The sequence below is a fragment of the Amblyraja radiata genome, chromosome 18 (assembly GCF_010909765.2).
Source record: "Amblyraja radiata isolate CabotCenter1 chromosome 18, sAmbRad1.1.pri, whole genome shotgun sequence".
Lineage (NCBI taxonomy): Eukaryota > Metazoa > Chordata > Chondrichthyes > Rajiformes > Rajidae > Amblyraja > Amblyraja radiata.
Window position 1 is genome coordinate 25,131,121 of NC_045973.1, and position 19,964 is coordinate 25,151,084.

Consider the following 19,964-nt stretch of genomic DNA (forward strand, 5'->3'; position numbering starts at 1 on the left):
GTCTCCCACTTTCTCTCGCCGTTACACCCCCGCTCTCCCCCGCTACCAGGCACCCCGTTCGCTTTTTTTTATTCTCGAATAACCTTTGACAAATCTCATGATTCCTTACGTTTTTCGGAATACCGAATTGGCTTACTGACAGCAGTGTGAACCATCCCTCCAACCTCATCTACTGTATCTGCTGTTCCAGGTGTGGACTGACATATCGGCGAGACCAAGCGCAGTCTCGGCGATCGTTTCGCTGAACACCTCCGTTCACTCCGCCTGGGTCTACGCGATCTAAACACTTCCCTTCCCATTTTGACCTTTCTGTCCTGGACCTCATTCACTGTCAGAGTGAACCCCAACGGAAATTGGTGGAACAGCACCTCATATTTTACTTGGGCAGCTTACAACTCAGCGGTATGGGAATTGATTTATTTAGCTTCAAGTAACCATTAGTTAGCTTTCTCTCTGTCCCCCGCCCTGGTTCTCCAACTAGTTTCATTGTCTTTCACGTTTACTGTTTGTTTACTGATTACGTTTACTGTTTGTGTGCCTCGCTGTTAACTCCCGCATAGCTAACATTCTACACTTCCTTAGCAGCATCTGCTTTGATCTGTCGTTTTCACACCTTACCCGTACACATGTTTCTGGACTCCCTCTCCCCTGACTCTCAATAGACAATATGTGCAGGAGGAGGCCATTCGCCCCTTCGAGCCAGCACCGCCATTCAATGTGATCATGGCTGATCATCCCCAATCAGTACCCCGTTCCTGCCTTGTCCCCATCCCAATAATCTGAAGAAGGGTCTCGATCCGAAACGTCACCCGTTCCTTCTCTCCAGAGATGCTGCCTGTCCCGCTGAGTTACTCCAGTATTTTGTATTTTGTGTCTATCTCCAGTATTTTGTGTCTATCTTCGGTGTAAAGCACCATCTGCAGTTGCTTCCTACACACCTCCCTGTGGGACGTTGCGGAACCTGTGATGAAATCACGCAGCATGGACGTCAGAGCCGCAGTGTTTACAGGGAGCGGGGACTGCGCGCCGAGCCGCGAGCGGAGCTCAGGGAACGCGCGAGCCCGGGGCCGAGCGGGAGCCCGAGCCTGCCCGAAGGAGGACGAGGACAAGGCAGAGGCCCCGCATCACCGCCGCCATGTACCGGGCCCTCTACACCTTCCACTCGGCAGAGCCGCACTCGCTGCACTTCACGGCCGGCGAGAGCTTCGTGATCCTGGAGCGGAGCAACCAGCATTGGTGGCTGGCGTCCAAGAGCAGCACGGGCGAGGTGGGCTACATCCCCGCCTCCTACATCCACAAGGACGAGGTGAGCCCGGTCGGCCCGGACCAAGCGCCATTAGTATTCAGCGGAGCGCGGCAGCCCCGGCTCCGCCGCCCACACACATTACTATAGTCAGGCCGCCGCAGCCTTGCAACTTCCCCACTCCACCGGCCGCTGCAGGCCGCATGGGGTGGGGGGGTCAGTTGGGACTAGGGTCAGGTGGGGGGTGAATCGTTCCCGGAGTCGGGAATGGACAGGAGGCAGATAACTCCCGAGGATCGGGAATGTGGAGGAAGCGGCTAGTTTCCGGGGGTCGAGAATGCGGTGGAGGCGGATAACTGCCGGGGGTCGGGAAAATGGTGGAATAGGATAACCCCCATCCCCACTGGGTTGGGAATGTGGTGAGAGCGGATCGCCCCCGGGAGGGCTGGAGGAGAGTAGAGTTGTGATGGGTCGTCCGGGATGGGGTGGCATACGTGAGTAGCAGTGTACTTGAAGGGGGGAGGAGGGCGAGCTTTCGTAAGGGTAGATTATCAAAGGGGTTTGAGTGCCCTGGGGCAGGTGATCTGGGTTTTATGAAGCCGTGGGGTTGGTTAGCCTTCTGGTTGGTGTGGGGATGTGATCCCTGGGTGGCTGCCTTGGTTTGTAGGCGGATAATAGGCAGTGTTGTTACTGTTGGGGAGATTGTAATGTGGGTGTAAGACTATCCTGGGGTTGTGAGAGGGCTACCACTCATGAGCGTTTGAGTTGAGATATGCCATTTTGAGGCCCGAATGGGGAGTTGCTGTGATGAGTTGATGAAATTAATGGTGTTGTTTGGGTTGCCTGAGCAAGTAAATCTGTTAGAGAACTCGCCAGGGTGGTATGGGATAGGAGGTGCTGGATTTTTGTGTTTTGCTCCGTTATTTGTTGCGGCTGTCATGTGCTCCTATTGCTTTCCAGTGTGGTGAGGGGAACGTCATAGGAGATGGGAGAAATATGGCAAATGGGATTGCCTCGGGTGCCAAAGATGGGTATGTTGTATTGCATGCCATCTTGAGTTTGGCAGAGTACTGGTGCGATGGGGCTAAGCATTCTAGTTGAAAACGTATGTGGTTTTTACACTTGATCTATGGACATCTTAAACACTGCTGGATATCTTGCCAGTAACAGAGATCCCACATTCTTGTGTGAAAGAGCAGGGAATTATAATGAGCCCTCGCATTTCACAGAAATGTAGGAAAGCTGGGTAAATGTCAGACATTAAGGTTTCTGTTTGTTGTTCGTTAGCAGTGTTTTTAACGTTTTATAATTAAACATTATATTCTGATTTTGTATGTGATATTTTCTACTGTCCCTTTCATAAATGATTTTACAGTTTATTTACGAGTTGTATTGAGAGAATGAACAATGGCACGTGGGAGATGCATTTAATGATGTGCTTAAATCTAAATTGCAGTGCGTCACAATCAAGTTTAATACATCCATTTGCACATTTGGTCCATTTGCTATTGGATTTACAGCAAAACGTGTGATTTGCATTGCTCAAAACCTTTGATCATGACTTGTGTTCACAATTTAAATACAGAATGCTCACATCTGCAGTTGAGATAGCATGTGTGTGCTAAATAAATATTTTGTACTCTATTTCAGCGAAATCAGAAATGAAGTTGCTGTTAATGTTATTTTACATTTGTGAAAAGTTTCACTGGAGCTCACTTATGCATACAGTGCTTGTGAATTATGGTATTTGCATTTGTACATTTTATTTACTGTCACCAGTGTGATATCCCAACAGTATATTGTTAAGAGTAAAAGTGGGCAATGGAATTACTTTACTGTAGAATAACTTTTTTTTTCTTTGACTTCAATGACCCTGATTCACTTACAACCTTGCTGTTGTGGCCATTGACACTGCAGTTTGATGCAATTTACAAGTAGAGTTAAATTGAAACCATCTAAAATCTAATTGAATATTGATTAATTAGGGATTTGTTCAGGTTGAAGTTGTACTGGGGATTGATGGCCAAATTTACATTATGATACTGCATGAGTTATTTAAAAGAATGTGCATCGTTAGTAATGCCTACACGTTTCTGAAAATTCAGTTTCTGTGTTGGAATTTTTGAAAGCACTTGGTTAACACTGTGCTTGAATTAATCTTGCCCCTTAGTATAGAGCTGTGTTTTGTCAACCCATATAAATCAATTGAAGCTGGAAATAACATGTTCAGCATGATGTTTTTTTGTATTTCTCTGCATTCTGCAAGTTAATAATCTTGCTTAGTTAGTTGCTGTCTTTCAAAAATAAAATTCAGCTTATCCTGGCATTGTTTTAAAATTTTATTCTCTTAACTTATTTAAGAGTTTTAAGATTTTTTTATTCATTTGCATTGTTGGCTTGCAATTTTATTATGGGGCTTGATGCGATTGTGTTGTCATGAATGGTAAAGAAACATAACATTTAGTTCAGCTTGGTTTAAAAAGATGATCACAAATAGACAATTAAATTAAAAAAGCAACTTGGAAGCCTCTTGAAAGCCGCGTGAAAAATCTTCAGAATTTATAGTTCACATCAATTGGGATCAATTTGTTTGACATGGTTAGGAATTCTTCCATTTCATTGAGGATATCTCACTGGTGACAATGAGTTGCCCATAACTCACAAATGCTATGGACCCGAGTGTGTTATCATAGTCCTTTGCACAAATGTATGCGTTTGCCTGAAACTCTGGTCACTGGTGAGGTATTCTGCATTATTCTATGGGAGTGAACACCCCTTCAAGCTTCACACACTTTTTCCCCCCAAGTCTATAGTGCATGGGGCCATGCTGATGCTGTTCACTGTATAGTTACCTGTTTCTTTTATCAAACGTTTTGATGCCTGCAAGAAGTGCCAACATTGTTCACTCTCTTAGAATTAAAAGTTCGGATGTTGGTGATGTTAAATTTTGACCAAAATTTCATAATATGTAATGGTAAAAACTTTAAAGTGGGGGTGAAAAATGTGTCTTTTAATGAAAAATCCTTTTTTTTGCTGTAAACAAAAAGAAAAGTCAGCCAGTTCATGATACTTGGTAATTTAAGAGGGAGGATTTCTCCATCTTGTGAGTCTGTTCTTTGCTGATTTCCTATTCTTACTGAAGAACAAACCCTAAACTTTGCTGCCCCCGATCCTTCCCCCCACCCCCCCCCCCTCCCCCCTCCCCCCTCCCTCCTCCCTCCCGTCTACCTTACCTCTTTGATGCTTTAATGAATGGAATAACTGATTAACATAGTGATTTTTATTGTTGTGTAGTAACTGGCTGGTCATCTTAAAAGATGAAAGGTAATGTAATGCGTTACTGTCTGAGGTTACTCGGCAGTTGTGAATATTAACCCCCGCTTTAATGTTAAATGTATGCATGTTAAATGTACTTTTCCAAAGTATTGGCTATTATTGCATGTTTTGAATTGATTTCATTTATCAGTATTCTTCTTTTGTTCTGTGAACATCGAATAATCAGTTAAATCGTATTTTAGCTTTTTTTTTCAAACTGTGCTGTTTTCCATCTACATATCTTCATCTTTTGTTTTTGTTGAATATTTTTCCACTTCCAACTTCAAGCAGATTTAAAGTTGATTTAAATTGACATTAGTAAATACTTCATCGAAGTGAGGTGCTGTATAGTTTTCACAGCCTCTACAATAGCTGGTACTAGACTGTGATTCTTGGACATCATGTGAAATTCAGGAGATCTGGCAATTTCCAGATATTATTGGTGAGCATCAGAGACCTGAATAATGAATGACATTGATACAAGAACTATGGAGATGACCCAATTTACTATTCATTATTTGATTGTCATTCAGTCCAGGTTTAAGGGCACAGAGCAAAATGTTGAATGCAGTGGGCAGTATGTTAAGGGTTTATTTGTATTTGACATTGCCAAGCAGTACTATGACAATAGAAAATAGTTTTTGTTTGTGTGGAGGAAATACTTTGAGGATTGCAGTGTTTTAAATAATCCATGTTAAACAGGTGAATAGTAATGGAAACGAGGAGAATATTACCTGTTATCTTCCTTGTATGACTTTTATTCGAGTTAATTTAACTTTTTTTCCAATGGCATTTTAGGTTAACCGCACAGTAAACAATTACTTTCACTTTGCCTTCCAAGCACAAACCTTGCACATGACCATGAGAAATCATCATAGTAAATTGCTATGATACTAGTGTGTTCTTGTTTTGGATGTATGTTTGGAGCCAAATTTAATTGTGCTTCTAGATGCCCCCTCACTGTTGTAATTGCTTTATGTGTTTTGCGTTAGTTAGATAATGCTCTGCTGCTGAAAATATAGATGCACAAAATGTACCTCTGAGTTGAGGTTTACATTTTCTGCAGTGTAAACTTAAGGCACTTGGCCTTTGCAGATTGTGGACAAATTATACAATGAGCTTCTGGTAGCTGGTATTGAGTACTAAACTTGGAATGCATTGCATGAAAATTCTGAAGTTGGGATATTTTAACGCTAACAATCACTTCAATAGTTTGATAGCTCTGCTTGCTTGGGATTTTTGATGCTGCAGGAATTTTTTTGTTAGATGTTTCCAAATTGTTGGAGGGTACAATGAAAGTCCAATGCCTTGTTTTATGTCTTTGATGTCATACAGCTTTCTTCGCTGTTCATGGATTTAAAAAAAAAATCAATTATTTGCATGAATGTCCTGTAAATAACGAAGTAAACATATGCTAGGTTTCATTTCTTGTTTTGGTTGATTTAATTTGATTTTTCTGCCGTGGCAGCAGTAAAGTTGCTAAATTGCACTTTGTATGTCCTGTTGAAGGAGAGAAAGCTATTCTGATGAATATCAAGTGCATCCTATTTTTGGGTTTATGTGTTTGGCATGACTGAATAGCACATTGATGGCAGAGCATGAGATTGCAGATGCTGAAATCTGGAGCAAAACACAAGCTGTTGGAGGAGCTCGGAGGTTCAGGCAGTATCTGTGGAGGGAAATGGCATTTGGCATTTTCGGTTGAGATCCTTCGTCTATACCTTAGTGGTGCTCTCTGAAGATAGTGGCAAACTACACGAAGTGTATTTAGGGCAAGATATGGAATGATACATTGCAGTTTTATTTCTATATATAAGCTATGTGGGAGATGTTTGTGACCAACGGACTGAACTGCAGACGCTGAGAGAGTCAGCTAATCAACGCCCAATTTTTGATGTGGTCAATTGAAAGGCAGTTATGTATGGGCACTTAGATTTTAACTTTCATTATTTACATTCTGATAACAGTGGAATCTTAGCTTTTATGCCATAATACAATTACAGCAAAGTTAATGCTGCCTTGACTTGTAAAATGTAATAGAAGAGTAACATGAAGTTGTCCTTTTGTGGGCTGAAGACCAATCTATTCAAGTAGTAACGATTGCACGAGTTGAGGATAGTGATTTGTAATTTATACTTCCACAATTCTACATTTATTGTGCTACTAAAGAAGGAACTTGCTTTATGCATCCTTGCATTGCATGTTTCATGATAAAATGAAGTACTTTTATAGAAAGTAGAATAAGAGTAGTACCTTAAATGTACAATAGCTAATTATTTGAATTATAGTTTTATTAAAGAACATTCATATTTTCAGATTCAACAAGCCTGCTGTTCCACTGGTATTATAGTCCTTGAATGTAAACAACCTGACCTACAGTGCACATGTGGCATCATAGATTGTTGATCTGTAACATGGTGTCCATTCTTGTAACCAAAAGTAATTCTCTCTTGGGTGCCCATTCCTTAGGCTTTAATCTATAGTAATTTCTCTGCATCTTGCCTAATATAGAATTGATGCAGAACTCACAGTAAAGCCTTGCATGTCTTATAAACCAGTGAAATGAAATGGGTGATGGACATTTTAAACATTTGATGCAGATATGATAAGTCTGTCTTCACTTTTCTCATCAGTGGCAAATCTCAATATGAGGTTTAGCCCATTTCACAAGTAAATGTGTCACCTGAGGTTCTAGAGTTCTCTGCTCCTGAAAAATAAGTGGTTTGTTTTTCTCTGCAACCTGAAAAAAGAGTAGGTCATTCAGTGCATCAAGCCTATGGCTCTGTTTGTTCACGTCTGATCTGTATTTCAATTCAATTTTACTCTGCTTTGCTTACTATATCTGGCAGTTGTATGTCAGAAGACTTTGTAGCTGTAATTGAAACAGCCTCAATTGTGTTATCCGAAGGCCTCAATGGTCACTTTTCTGTGTTATGTTGACCTCTGTTGGCCAATATGATCGATACTTGATACCCACTTGCATGGAGTAGAGTTCTTGCAGGCCTTGTACACTTGTCAGAGTGTGTAGGAAGGAACTGCAGATGCTGGTTTACCCTGAAGATCGATACAAAATGCTGGAGTAACTCAGCGGGTCAGGCAGCAACTCTGGAGATAAGGAATAGGCGACATTTCGACCCGACATGTCACCTATTCCTACTCTTTCAGAGTGACTTTGAGAGTGTTTAATGCTCACTCTACGCTCATTTACTTGTTCAGAGCAGTATCAAAGATTTGGGTTAGTTATGATATAGAATAGAACCGTTAATAGAATTGTTCTGCAGCATGGATACTAGGTGTCCCTGGGAATATTCAAGATAATTCTGTGATTGTTGGGTTTTGATACTGCCTGCTTCTGGAAAAGAAACCAAATTAGTTCTACTGCTCTGTATATAAGGACAGTTGTGATTTCAAACCTTGCTTTAGAAGAGGCGTAGGACAATATTTCCAATCAGTCTGTAGAATATTTTCAATTTAATTGCAGGTTACAGCTAATATGTATATCTAGTAATGCGCAAACTGTATTTTTAAGTTCTCACTCCAGTAAATTTACCTTGCATTATATATGTGAAAGATTGAATGCAAATGGATCACATGCTACTGTTGATTTGGCATGCAATGTAAGGATTAATTCTATTTTCAAATCAATATTTTGGGTGTGTGAAATGGTATCATACAACTGAGGAGATAATTAGTGGGAAAATATACTCAATTGTGAAAGTCAAAAGGAACTTCAGATGCTAGAAATATTGTTAAAGTAGAACATGCTGAAAACACTCAGCAGGGCAGACAAGAAAAACAGTTAACATTTAAGGTCAAAAAGCTTTTGTCTGAGATATAAAGGCTCCTTGGCCAAACCGTTAACTCTGTTTCTCTATCCAGGTGTTGCATAACCTGCTGTGTGTTTCCTTCAATTTCTGCCTTTATTATAAATACACCAATGTAATGTGGGAACGAGCATATTCTGAAACTTTTGTAAGTTTAATTTAGCAAATATTATAGAACCGAGTCCTGTTTTTAACGAGAATGCAACTTGTAAGTTTGCAAAATTTATAACATGTTCGCCAGTTATGTAGTTTTTGAAATTAGCTCTATTTAATCTTCCAATTTGTAGCACAAATGGCTTTGGTGACCACCATTGGTGGTAAATACATTTAATAGCTGGATAAATACACTTTAGAAAATAACCCTGAATGACCATCAGTTAATTTTTTGCTTGTAGTTTTTCTTGACTCCCAGAATATGTGGAGAAAATGCATTTGCAGCGCTAGAATGGAAGGGAAAATATGTATGTCTTGAGTGCTGCTTTGAATCTTGGCCTTCTGGCATTAAACTAAAAAAGTGTAGGCAAGGACAGTGTTGCTGCTAACAGGTTAATGAGCACATTCCCTGAAGTATTGTTTTGTGGTCACTTGTGCTTGCAGTTTCTTGCTGGTTTCTAACTGGTACTGAAACAGTTGTGAATTTTATTTTATAACGTAGCCTGCGGTCAGCTGTAATCAGGGCTTGAACTGTTGTTTAGTTTTGATCTTTTCATGGTGGTGTTGGGGACTTGAGGAAGCTTTGCTGCTGCAATGGGGAAAAGACTGCTGGAGCATATAAGAATCGACAAATGTACTCGTTAACAAGATGAGCAACTTTGGAGGAACTCAGCAAGGCTGTGGAAGGACCAGCTGGTTGTGATGTACAGTTGTGACGCTTAAAGGGTGCAAGTTAAGTTTTGAAAGGTAAGAGGAAAATAATATATAGTGTTTTTAAATGTGTTTTTATTCCTTTCAATAAAATGTAAACAGTACTGTGCAGGGTTTGAAGGAGGCATAAAACTTTGTACTCTGTGTCAGCATTTTAGTTTTCAGCGACCAATACAGATCTTGCCATTTGGGTTACAGCATGAGAAATTTCACAGCAATTACAGAGTTATAGAGAAAGACAGCTATTAATTAATGGTAATGGACATGATATTGTGCAAGATTGTGAAGTATTATGAAGAAATTGAATATTCTGATTGTGAAGAAATTTTTTGTGCTTGAAGGTATGTGGTTCAATAATGGAAAATTAGTTGTTGATTGGGTAAAGGTAGCAAACATTTTTGTTTTTGTTTTAATTTTGTTCTAATAAGCAGCATTGTGTGCGTTTTAGTTTTCAGCTTCCAAACTCTCCTGTTTGACGGGAGCCAAGAATCCATTTGGTGGATATCAGTGTCTCAGAATTGTAAAATTCAGGCAAAGTTGATATTCTTGAATGGTTCAAATGTTGTAGCTTTCCTAGAATGAGTGTCTAAGGTATGCTTCTAATATAACTCATTTAGGATTGGTTTTGAATTGTAAGAATAGGAAGCTGAAAGTGCTTTTTATTTGGGAATCCATACATATATTGAGGCATTAATTGAAAAGGCAGCAGATGGATCAAACTTTTTTTAATTCGCCATGAGAGAAAGGATAAAAGCACATTTAAAAAGTATCATTCTTTTATTTAAGCATTTCGTATTTTATTTTTAACTTCCATGTTTCACATTTTTCCAGTTTGGATGGACATACAATGCATCGCTCTATTTTAGAATTGTTTCACCGTAACACTACAAGATCACATGAGGTAATAATTTTGATTTTTTAAAAGCTTTTAAATTAGTTTAAAAAATGATCTTTTGAAATGCAATTTCCCCATCTTTCCTTTGCAGAATGCTGAGGGGGATTGTGCTAATGGTCATGAAATTGATGAAGATGACGACAAAGACAAAAGTGGTGACAATTATGCCAGTTGTTTTGATGATGAACTGAAGGAAGGTTCTAATTTCGATTATGGAACTATGAAAAGGTGTAAAGGAAGTAACTGTGGGCTCAAATCGTGGATTCAAATGGACCCACGACTCTTTTGTTTTCTATATGACGAGCAGCAGAACAAGTGCTATTGCAAGTAAGCATAAGTATTTAAATAGCAAGTAAGCATAAATATTTAAAAGCAAGTATTGTTGAACATTCATTGTTGAGATTATACACAAAATACTCTTTTGATGTGTTCTGTTTTAGAGTTTGTGTTGATAATAGCATTACTGATACAGAGTGGACAAGTGGTAGGTCTCCGCCACAAGGTGGGTGGAAAAAAGATTACTTGCTTCGCCACCTGGCCAGTAGGGAACACCTCCAGGCTCTGTCCGTCCCCATAAGTGCAGCCAACTGGGAGAAGGCGTTGTTTACTGAAGCTCTGAACAGTGAGACAAAAGACGATGTTGTTCATCTGCTCAGAAATGTTCTGTGGTTAATCAAGGAACAATTACCCATTTCCAAAGCTAAAAGCCTACACAGGTAAAGACTGTTAATATAAACCTATTTTTTTTTGTCTCTATATTGTTACTGTCTTTGTCTGACATAAATTTTTAATTTTAGGTTGATAGAAAGCCATGGTGTTTCTTTGGGCAGACGCCACAGAAGTAAAAATTACAGCTGGCAGTTTGTTGCAGCTCTTAATGAACCTGTTGAGGCAGAAAATTTATTGGCATTAAAACAAGCAAGGGTTCATTCTCTGATTGTAGATGAAAGTTCAGACATTGCCACTGAAAAGCATCTGATGATGTACACAAAATATCTTGCAAAGGTAAGTCTTAATTTAACAACATTTTAGGGAGTTATTATTGATGCAACAGTAACTATCCAGTTGAAAGCTCAAAAACTGGTTTACTGCTTCTTCCAAATATAACTATTGCTTTCAAAGTGAGAGATTCACCCTGACTGCATGGTTATGTAATTCAACCATGGGTTATTTTCTCAGCTGGATTTTAATAAATTTCATTAATGATGTCTGGGTAGATCTTTGGATCTAGAATAAAGGACTGTTATCTAAATTCTAAGACACTTCTTTAGAAAAAGGTTAATAGTTGCTGGATGTGTTTAATGTCTCGTATGAATTAAATTGATTTATATATTCAGTCAGCTATTTGACTTGCTAGGGAGAGAGATTTAAACTTACCTCTGTGACCCAGATTGGAGGGGTAATATCTAACATTTTCCTTCAACTCTTATTGCTTGGTTTAATGTACTTGAAATTCAAAATTATCTCTTCTCAATAGTATTTGGGTTCCTCTCCTTCACTGATACTCAAGTGCTATTAAAAAAAAAATCCAATATCAGGAGCAGACACAGGTGTTTCCAATGTCTACCCTATTTGTTACTAATTACCCTCCAATCCAATTGCATTTGGTCTCTTAATTTGGTCTCTTACAAGCATGAACCCAATCCCATAACCCCACCACTTCGGCTCTCTTTCTCTCAGGCCTGCTTTTTACTCGGTGTAAAAGTTTATGTTGATATGTATGAATTATTCAATATTGTAATTTGATCATACAAATTAGGTGCAGGAGTAGGCCACTTGGCCGTTCAAACATGCTGCACTTATCATAACTGACCCAATTTGTAGCCTTAACTATGCATTCCCACCTACTCACAGTAATCTCAGCTCTGTATCAAGTAACCATCTGCATCTGCCTTAAAAATATCCAAACACTGCTACTATTCTTTGTGGAAGAGTTGCAAAGTCCCTGTGCTGGGGACAGGATGGGGGTGTTGCAAAAATTCACCTCATTGACCTTAAACAGGGAGCCATGTTCTAGATCGCCTCCACATCCAACCTGTCATGACCCTTTGGAATCCTTTAGGTTTCCGTCAAGCCCTCTTGTTATTTTAAGCTCCTGTGGACACAAGCCTAGCCTATTCAGATGTTTACTGTCATATACCATGTGCAATAAAATTCTTTTTTCACATGAAGCTTGCGGTGTAAACAGTATACATACAGTAATAATGAAGACGCTGATGAGCGCAAAGCAGTAGTGATCTGAAGTAGCCTAAAAAATCATGTATAATAACTGAATAACTCAGTACTCTTAAGAGTAAGAGTATGTAGCACCACTTCCAGGAAGGAGTGTGAAAGTGGTGAATGGTGCAGGAGCCTTTTAGGAGTGAGGAAGAAACGGTGTAGTCTTTAATCTGGATGACCAGGCTCTGATGTTTCACTGTCTTGTTCTGAAAGGCAGAAGAGAGAAAAGGGTGATAGGCTTCATTAACGATATTTCCAGGCTTCCTAATGGTGAAGATGGGCTGAATGGTTTGCTCTCTCAAGAGCAGAGGAATTGCCATTTAAGGCAGAGATGCATTAATTCTGTCAGAATACTTAGTGCTTCTGTAGAAATTATAGAGATTCCTCGTGGACATGCTGTATCTTTTCAGACAACTAAGAAAGTAAATGTGCTGGTGTGCTTTCTTGATTGCTGCAAAAAGTGTGAAGGGACCAGTTTGGGTTGCTGTTGATACGGATGCTTAGGAATTTGAAACTTTCCACCAGAGACCGGGAGGATGAAGCCGGTGACAACGGCAGACGCGACGGGTGAGGAACAATGCCGGTAGGAAAGGGAGCTGGGGTCTGACCTACTGTGCCCTCGTAGTCGGCTGTGGGAGATGCCCCTGAGGCACAGATGTGGAAGGGCGAGGAGAGGCACGTCGTGTCCAAGGAAGGCGATGGCTGGAGGCCCACAGCAGCCTGGGGGCTTGCCTGGATTGGGCATCACCCTTAAGAACTAGACTTTGGACTTTGTAAATGGTGGACTGGATGTTGAAAATTGCATCAAAACATGGCGGGGATGCGGGCTCGGTAAACTTTCTGTACTCTTTGCTAATCAGGGATGTGTACAGGTATAGTAATACTTTGTTGAACTGTATGCAAATAAAGAATTTCACTGCGTTTGCACATGCACCAATAAAAGCACCACTGATTTTTACAGTAGCTCAGTTGATGAGAACAACGTTGTTTTCACCCCCTCCCATCTTCCAACTCTTTTGTCTATCATGTGAGAGGTCAGGTGTTTGTAATGTTAGCATTTATTTTGAGAGGATTAGACTAGAAAAACAGTGTTGGAAGGCATTTAATAGATTTTCAAAACACAGTGGCAGAAAGCAATTGAGAACTAGAAGTGGAAGTTGCTTTGTAAGATGGGCTTCCAAATGAAAATCAAAAACTAAAATCTGAAATAAAACAATGCTGGAAATTCTCAGTGGGTTGGGGATTGAGGGACCTTTTGTGGTGAGAGAAGAACTGAGTTGATGTTTTTGGGTCGAAGACTATCAGAACTCTGTTTTGTTTGAAACATTTCATGGCCAGCTTGGTATTTCACCCATAAATACCACATCAGTCCTTGTCTGTAATGTGGCCTCCGTATGGTTAGGTTAATACCTAATTACAGAAGCGTGAGTTCCAGGGGGCATTGAAACGAGGAGAGATTTAGTCACTTTTCTTTTTTGTAAGAAACCAAGATACTAGCTTGTAGCAATTTGAGTCGTCATCAAATTGTCTCATCACAATCATTTTAGCCTCAGACCATTATTTTTGGGGACCTATTTAAGGACACGTAGAGATTCGCAACCCAAGTTCATAAAAGCAATTTCTAAATCTCAATAAACTTTTGGGTGGTTCCATTAGTGCTACATACTCTCCAGGTCTTTTGGTAGAAATAATTTTTATCAATGGAGAAAGAACGTTGGTAGACTCAATCCGCAGCAGACATTTGAGAAGCCACTTGCTGCTGGACTGATTTAGCCACCGGAGTTTTGAATAAGCAATAAGGACATCATGGTGTTATGATTTTGTATGTTGCTGGGAGTGTAGCATGGACAGGGCTCTCACTTAACTTTTTTTCCCCTGTTGCCAGCCGGGCAACCTAGGCAGCTTTTTAGGTTGCCAAATGACAGTTTAGGTCGTCATTTAAGACGGCTTGCATGACGCGTGCGATATTGTGCTCGGACCAGTCGGAATTATGGTCAATGAAGCATTCACATATTATTTCTGCTTCAAATAAAGTCACAAACTAAACATATTCACCAATCAAGACATGATATATACCACAATGACATGCGGCAAAATTATAATACAGTATCTCAACTCTTACACATTGCAATGAATGCAATTTCTATTATTTATTTCCACTTCCAAACAAAAATGTGGTTGGATTATTCAGCGTATGATCAACCTGTGTCAATAAATCCTGGACCATGGTAACACATATGCTTAACCATGCACACTACAGATTGATGCAAGCATGTTTTCTGTGAAGGACCGAAAATTATCATGACATGGCCATAGCATGGGTCGTTATTGCTTTTGGTACAGAAGCACTCTTGCTTCCCACATAATTTATCCACAACAAAATATACAGGTTGCAAGGAAATTTCTAAAGGCATTTTATGATAATAGCTGTTAAAATTGACTATACCCATCTGACAGGTTAAACATTACACTAACTGACAAGAGATGGCCAAAGGACATAACTGCAGCAAATGTTCTTTTGGTAATATGTGTAAAGGTGTCAAAACGCCACATTACCTGACATTCAGATTAGATGTATATGTTGTGAACAGCAATGAAGATACCCAGTTTGTATGCACCAGATTTAATAAAAATTATTGATAAACGCTGTCTCCATCATTCCCACTTCAGAATTAACGTTAAAATTTCAACTGAAATATCTCCTGACCAAATTTGTGATGTATATGACTGACTGTAGAAGTAAAACCTGGATAAATCCAACGTATAGCTGTGAATGTTGCTCATTAAATAACTACTGTACTGATACTCCATACTAAGAGCATTGATTTGCCGTTAAAATGAATTCTGTAATAACGTGTCAACGGTAGCAGTGACAATCGAACATTGCGGTTTTAATGTTTCACGTGTTCACAATTTAATTAATCCATCTTTATCTTTATGGATTAAAACAAATAATAACATTGGGAATTAAAACACATTTGATTGCATCCGGTATCAAACATAGTCAATGTTCGCTCTGAAGACATTTCCAGCCCAATAGGGTCAGGGGGCCGGGGGGGTTGAATCAGTGTGGGATGGATAGATGGAGGGAGGGGGGTGGTGAGAAGGCAATTAGTGCAGAATGAATGGATTGAGGCAGGGGAATTAGTGCGTGTTGGTTGGAGTAGGTAAAATTGTGAGGGGAGATCGCGGGGGATGTCAGTGGGGTTGAATGGAGGGATCAGTACGGGATGGATGGGGGGAGGTCTGTGCAGGATGGATGGGGGGATCAGTACAGGATGAATGGGGGTAGACAAAAATGCTGGAGAAACTGGAGAAATGCTGGAGAGGCAGTATCTATGGAGCGAAGGAAATGGGCAACGTTTTGGGGGGGGGGGGGGGCTCCTTCAGACTGATCCCCCCCATTCTTCTTGAAAGGGGGGATCAGTACAGGATGGATGGGGGGGGGGGGGTCAGGGCAGGTTGAATGGGGGTCTCAGTACAGAATGAATGGGGGGTCAGTACAGTGCGGATCGGAGGGTCTGTGCAGGATGAATGGGAGGAGATCACTACAGGATGAATGGATGGGTCACTATAGGATGGATGGGGGATCAGTGCAGGATGAATGGGGGGTTCAGTACAGGAAGAATGAGGGGATCAGTACAAGATGAATGGGGGGATCAGTAAAAGATGAATGGGGAAATCTCTACAGGATGGATGGGGGGGTTTGGTGCAGAATAAATGGAGGCGGGATCAGTACATGATGGATCGGGAGATCAGTGCAAGATGAATGAGGGGATCAGTACAGGATGAATGGGTGGAACAGTAAAAGATGAATGGGGAGTTCACTACAGGGGATTGGTGCAGGATAAATGGATAGGGTCATCTGTGCAGGATGAATAGATGGGGTGGGGTGGGGGTTAGATGGGGAGGGGAGCACAGGATATGTCAGTGAGGACTGAATACAGGTGGGAATGGGGATCAGTGTGGGATTGAGAGGAGCGGTCCCACGATAAGGGGGGTGGAGAGGGGCGTACGAGAGAGAGAGGGAGAGAGAGAGACGGGAAGGCACAGAGGAGGTGGGGAGGAAGGAAGGTCAGCGATCCTCGGACAACACCGGCATCATCACCCCGCTGCCTTAGCCGTCCCTGTCCACCGCCGCCAAAGGGGGAGGCAGTTGGGATCACCTCGCCACCGCCTCCCCTCATCCACCAGCCAACAGGAAGTTGCGTGACCGAGCGGTGCAGGTGCTTCAGACGGCGGAAGGGGGCCTCCCCTTCCTTCCTCCCTCCCTCCTCCTGGCCTCGGTGTGCCGGAGGGTTTGTTTTGAAAGTTGTTAACGCTGTTGGCGGCAAAGATCCTATAGCGAGCTCGGGATCTTTGCTGGCAAGCAGCGGAGGAGGAGGAGGTGGAGCTGCTTTCGCTGCCGCTGTGCGGGGCCCGTCATTCGCTCCGACCCTCCGTCACCCCGTACCTAGTATCTTTGCCCCCCCACTACAGCCGCTGCCGACACGAAACGTCACGTTACTTTTCTCCAGAGATGCTGACTGACCCGCTGAGTTACTCCAGTTTTTTGTATCTATCTTCGGTATAAACTAGTAACTGCAGTGCCAAGCCGGACAAAATGACTCGGCATTTAGGTTGCCCGGCAGCATTTTAGGTGGCCATTAGCACCCGGGCAACCGCTAATTTCGAGCCCTGATAGAGACATAAGAAACATCCGATGGTGGCAACTTATTTTCGTAGAATCTAGGTTCTGCTCTATAACATCACATTTCCAGCCTTATCTTTTGAGCTCATTGACTTGACGGGATCTGTTTTTGCATGAGCTTGGCCTTCTTTCAGGCGGTTTGTTTCAAATCTTCTCAGAGACAAGCACCAATGTGATGCATATCTCTTAGGTGATTGTTGGCTTTCATTATATCTTCCATTTCAAGGCCAACAAAACAGCTGTAATCTGAAGCCATGTGTTTGCCTTGTATTACTTACTATTTATTAATAACTTATCTAGTTCACGTGCCAGTATCATGCTTGTATTGTATCAACAGGCTGATGCTTATTAAAATATTCAGAAAATATTTATGATGCTGACAGTAGAAATCTATTTCCATTGCTGGAGGCAAGCAGGGCATCCCTGCTAACAGGACAATCGTATCCATACTGATCCAAATAGCACAGTGGCAGTTCTCTGCAGGTGTTTTATACAACAGGCCTTTTCATCCTTGTCTGATCAGGCTCTGATAGATATTTAAGGTATTGGCTGCACATGATACCTTCACTTTTAATAATACTCCCACCAACCTTGAGGTGATGTCGTCATCAAATGTTCAGTGTCTTCACCTTGTGTATTCTCAAATGTTTTATTGTTTTCATATGGGTACCCTTGTGGAAAATAACTATTATATAACTCAGGATCTTTGGTACAGGGGGTGGGACTCGCTTCATGGGCTTCCTGTTGTACAAGAAGTAATATTGATCATGACTTCACTACTTCAATGAATAATCTGTGAAAATACAGTGGAAGGTTTTGGTCCTGTGAGCTTTCAGTGGCAGAGAGTTTGAAGTCAGGCAGCGAGAGGGTTGGCATGTGTTGTGCTTTGAAATGTTACATAGAACTCTGAACAGTACAGCACTGGAACAGTAGGGCAGCAGAGTGGCACAGCGAGTGGAGCTGCTGCCTCACAGCACCAGAGACCCCGGTTCAATCCTGACCTCGAGTGCTGTCTGAGTGGAGTTTGCACGTTCATTCTGTGACCACATATGTTCCTCTGGGTGCTCCAGTTTCCTCCCACATTCTAAATATATGCAGGTTTGTAGGTTAATTGACCTCTGTAAAATTACCCCTAATGTGTAGGGCTTGGATGAGAAAGTGGCATAATATAGAACGACTGTGAACAGGTGTTTGATGGACCTTATGGACTCAGTGGGCGAAATAACTGTTTTCTCATCATTTTTCTAAACTAAACAAGCTTTGGCCTACAATGTCTGCCAAACACGATGCCAAGTTAAAGTAATCTCCTCTACCTGCACCTGATCCATATCCTTCCATTCCTTGCAAATCCATGTCTATCTGAAAGCCTCTCCTTTAAACTTTAACCCTCTGACCTTTAAACTATTCCCATTAGTCCTTGACATTTCCATCCTGGGTACAAAGTTCTGACTGTGTACCCTATCCATGCTTCTCATAACTTTCATCAGGTCATCCCTCGGTTCCAGAGAAAACAATCCATAATCTATCCAACTACTCCTTACTGTTCATGTCCTCTAATCCTGGATAACCTCTTCTGCACCTTCTCCAAAGTCTTCACATTAACCTTAATGCAACAACCAGAACTAATGTGGTGAAGATGGCAACCGAATTGCCACTGTTTGCAATGTTATTGCAATATACCTTAATACTGGCATTGAGCCAAGCAGTAGCAAAATATGATCCCAATGCTTAGACAGTCAATACTTACAGACGTTAGTCCGATTATCTGTAACCCCATGATCCCTCTACATCAATTCTGTCACGGGTCATGAGATTAATGGTATATTTTGCACTTGCATTTGACCTCCGTCACACACCCTCAGATTAAACGCCATCTGCCATTTCTCCACCTATTTCTAAAGCTGATCTATATCTTGTTGTATACTTTGACAGCCTTCCTCACAGTCTGTGACCCCAGTAATCTTGGTGCAGACTTACTAACCAACCAACTAAGTTTATGTCCAATTCATTTTTATATATCACAAGTAATAAGTTCCTAACACAGATCCCTGCAGAACTCTGTTGGTCACATACCTCCAAACTGAATAATATTCTTCCACCAGCATACCCTCTTCTATCAGAAAACCAGTTCTCAATCCATTTGACCAAGTCACTGTTAATCCCTGTGCATCTTAATATTCTGTATCAGACTACCATTGGGGGACGTCATCAAATTCCTTACTAATATTCATGAAGGCTACATCCACCGCCCTACGCTCATCGACCTCTTTCATCACCTCGATTAAATTTAAGTTTTAAATTGCATCAAATTCAAATGTTTTTAAATATTTTTGATAATAAATGGACAAATGGCAATTGGTTGCTGATAGGATGGGGATAGTTGTCTTCCAAGACAGCTGCAATTTGTCTTTTAGAATCGAATTGGTTTATTGTCATGTGCACAATGCAATAAAATCCTTTGTTCACATGAAGCTCATAAAATAAACAAGATTTACAATAAATATAATGATGAATGTAATGCAACAGAATGGTGCAAAGATTCTAGTGCAATTAGAAATACTACAAAAAAAAAACATAATGCCATAACGGAATAATCAAATGTGGTTGCGTTCAAGTGCGCCGATGTTGCCATCGAGCGCCGATGTTGACAATGTTGAAATATGGTTAAGAGTATGAGTGTGCCACATCACATCAAGTGTAAAGGGACCAGGTTAGACTTCTGTTAATATAAATGTGTAGGAACATGACGATGTCAACCATCTCTATACCAGCTTCGTTGCTGAGGACATGGTTGTGTTCACCACAACCCCTACCACTCCTACTTCCTAGGGTCAACAATGAACTCTTTAATCTTGCTGACGTTAAAAGCTAGGCTATTGTCCTGACGCCATGACAAGCCACGCCAGCGTTTAC

The 19,964-nt window shown here is 41.1% G+C and overlaps 1 protein-coding gene across 4 annotated transcripts in view; it reads left to right on the top strand.

Moving 5' to 3' along the window:
- Positions 1-994: 994 nt before the first annotated feature.
- nckipsd (NCK interacting protein with SH3 domain) overlaps positions 995-19,964 on the top strand; it is a 96,297-nt gene continuing 77,327 nt past the window's right edge. The window contains exons 1-5 of one of the 4 annotated variants that reach the window (XM_033036896.1): positions 995-1,306; positions 10,078-10,147; positions 10,233-10,468; positions 10,582-10,857; positions 10,939-11,146. In XM_033036896.1, coding sequence (XP_032892787.1) covers positions 10,094-10,147; positions 10,233-10,468; positions 10,582-10,857; positions 10,939-11,146 — 774 coding nt within the window. In that variant the 5' untranslated portion in view covers positions 995-1,306; positions 10,078-10,093. Of the gene's footprint in view, positions 1,307-9,077; positions 9,283-10,077; positions 10,148-10,232; positions 10,469-10,581; positions 10,858-10,938; positions 11,147-19,964 lie in introns of those variants that run through there. The other 3 variants (XM_033036898.1, XM_033036897.1, XM_033036899.1) reach the window with 3 other exon arrangements.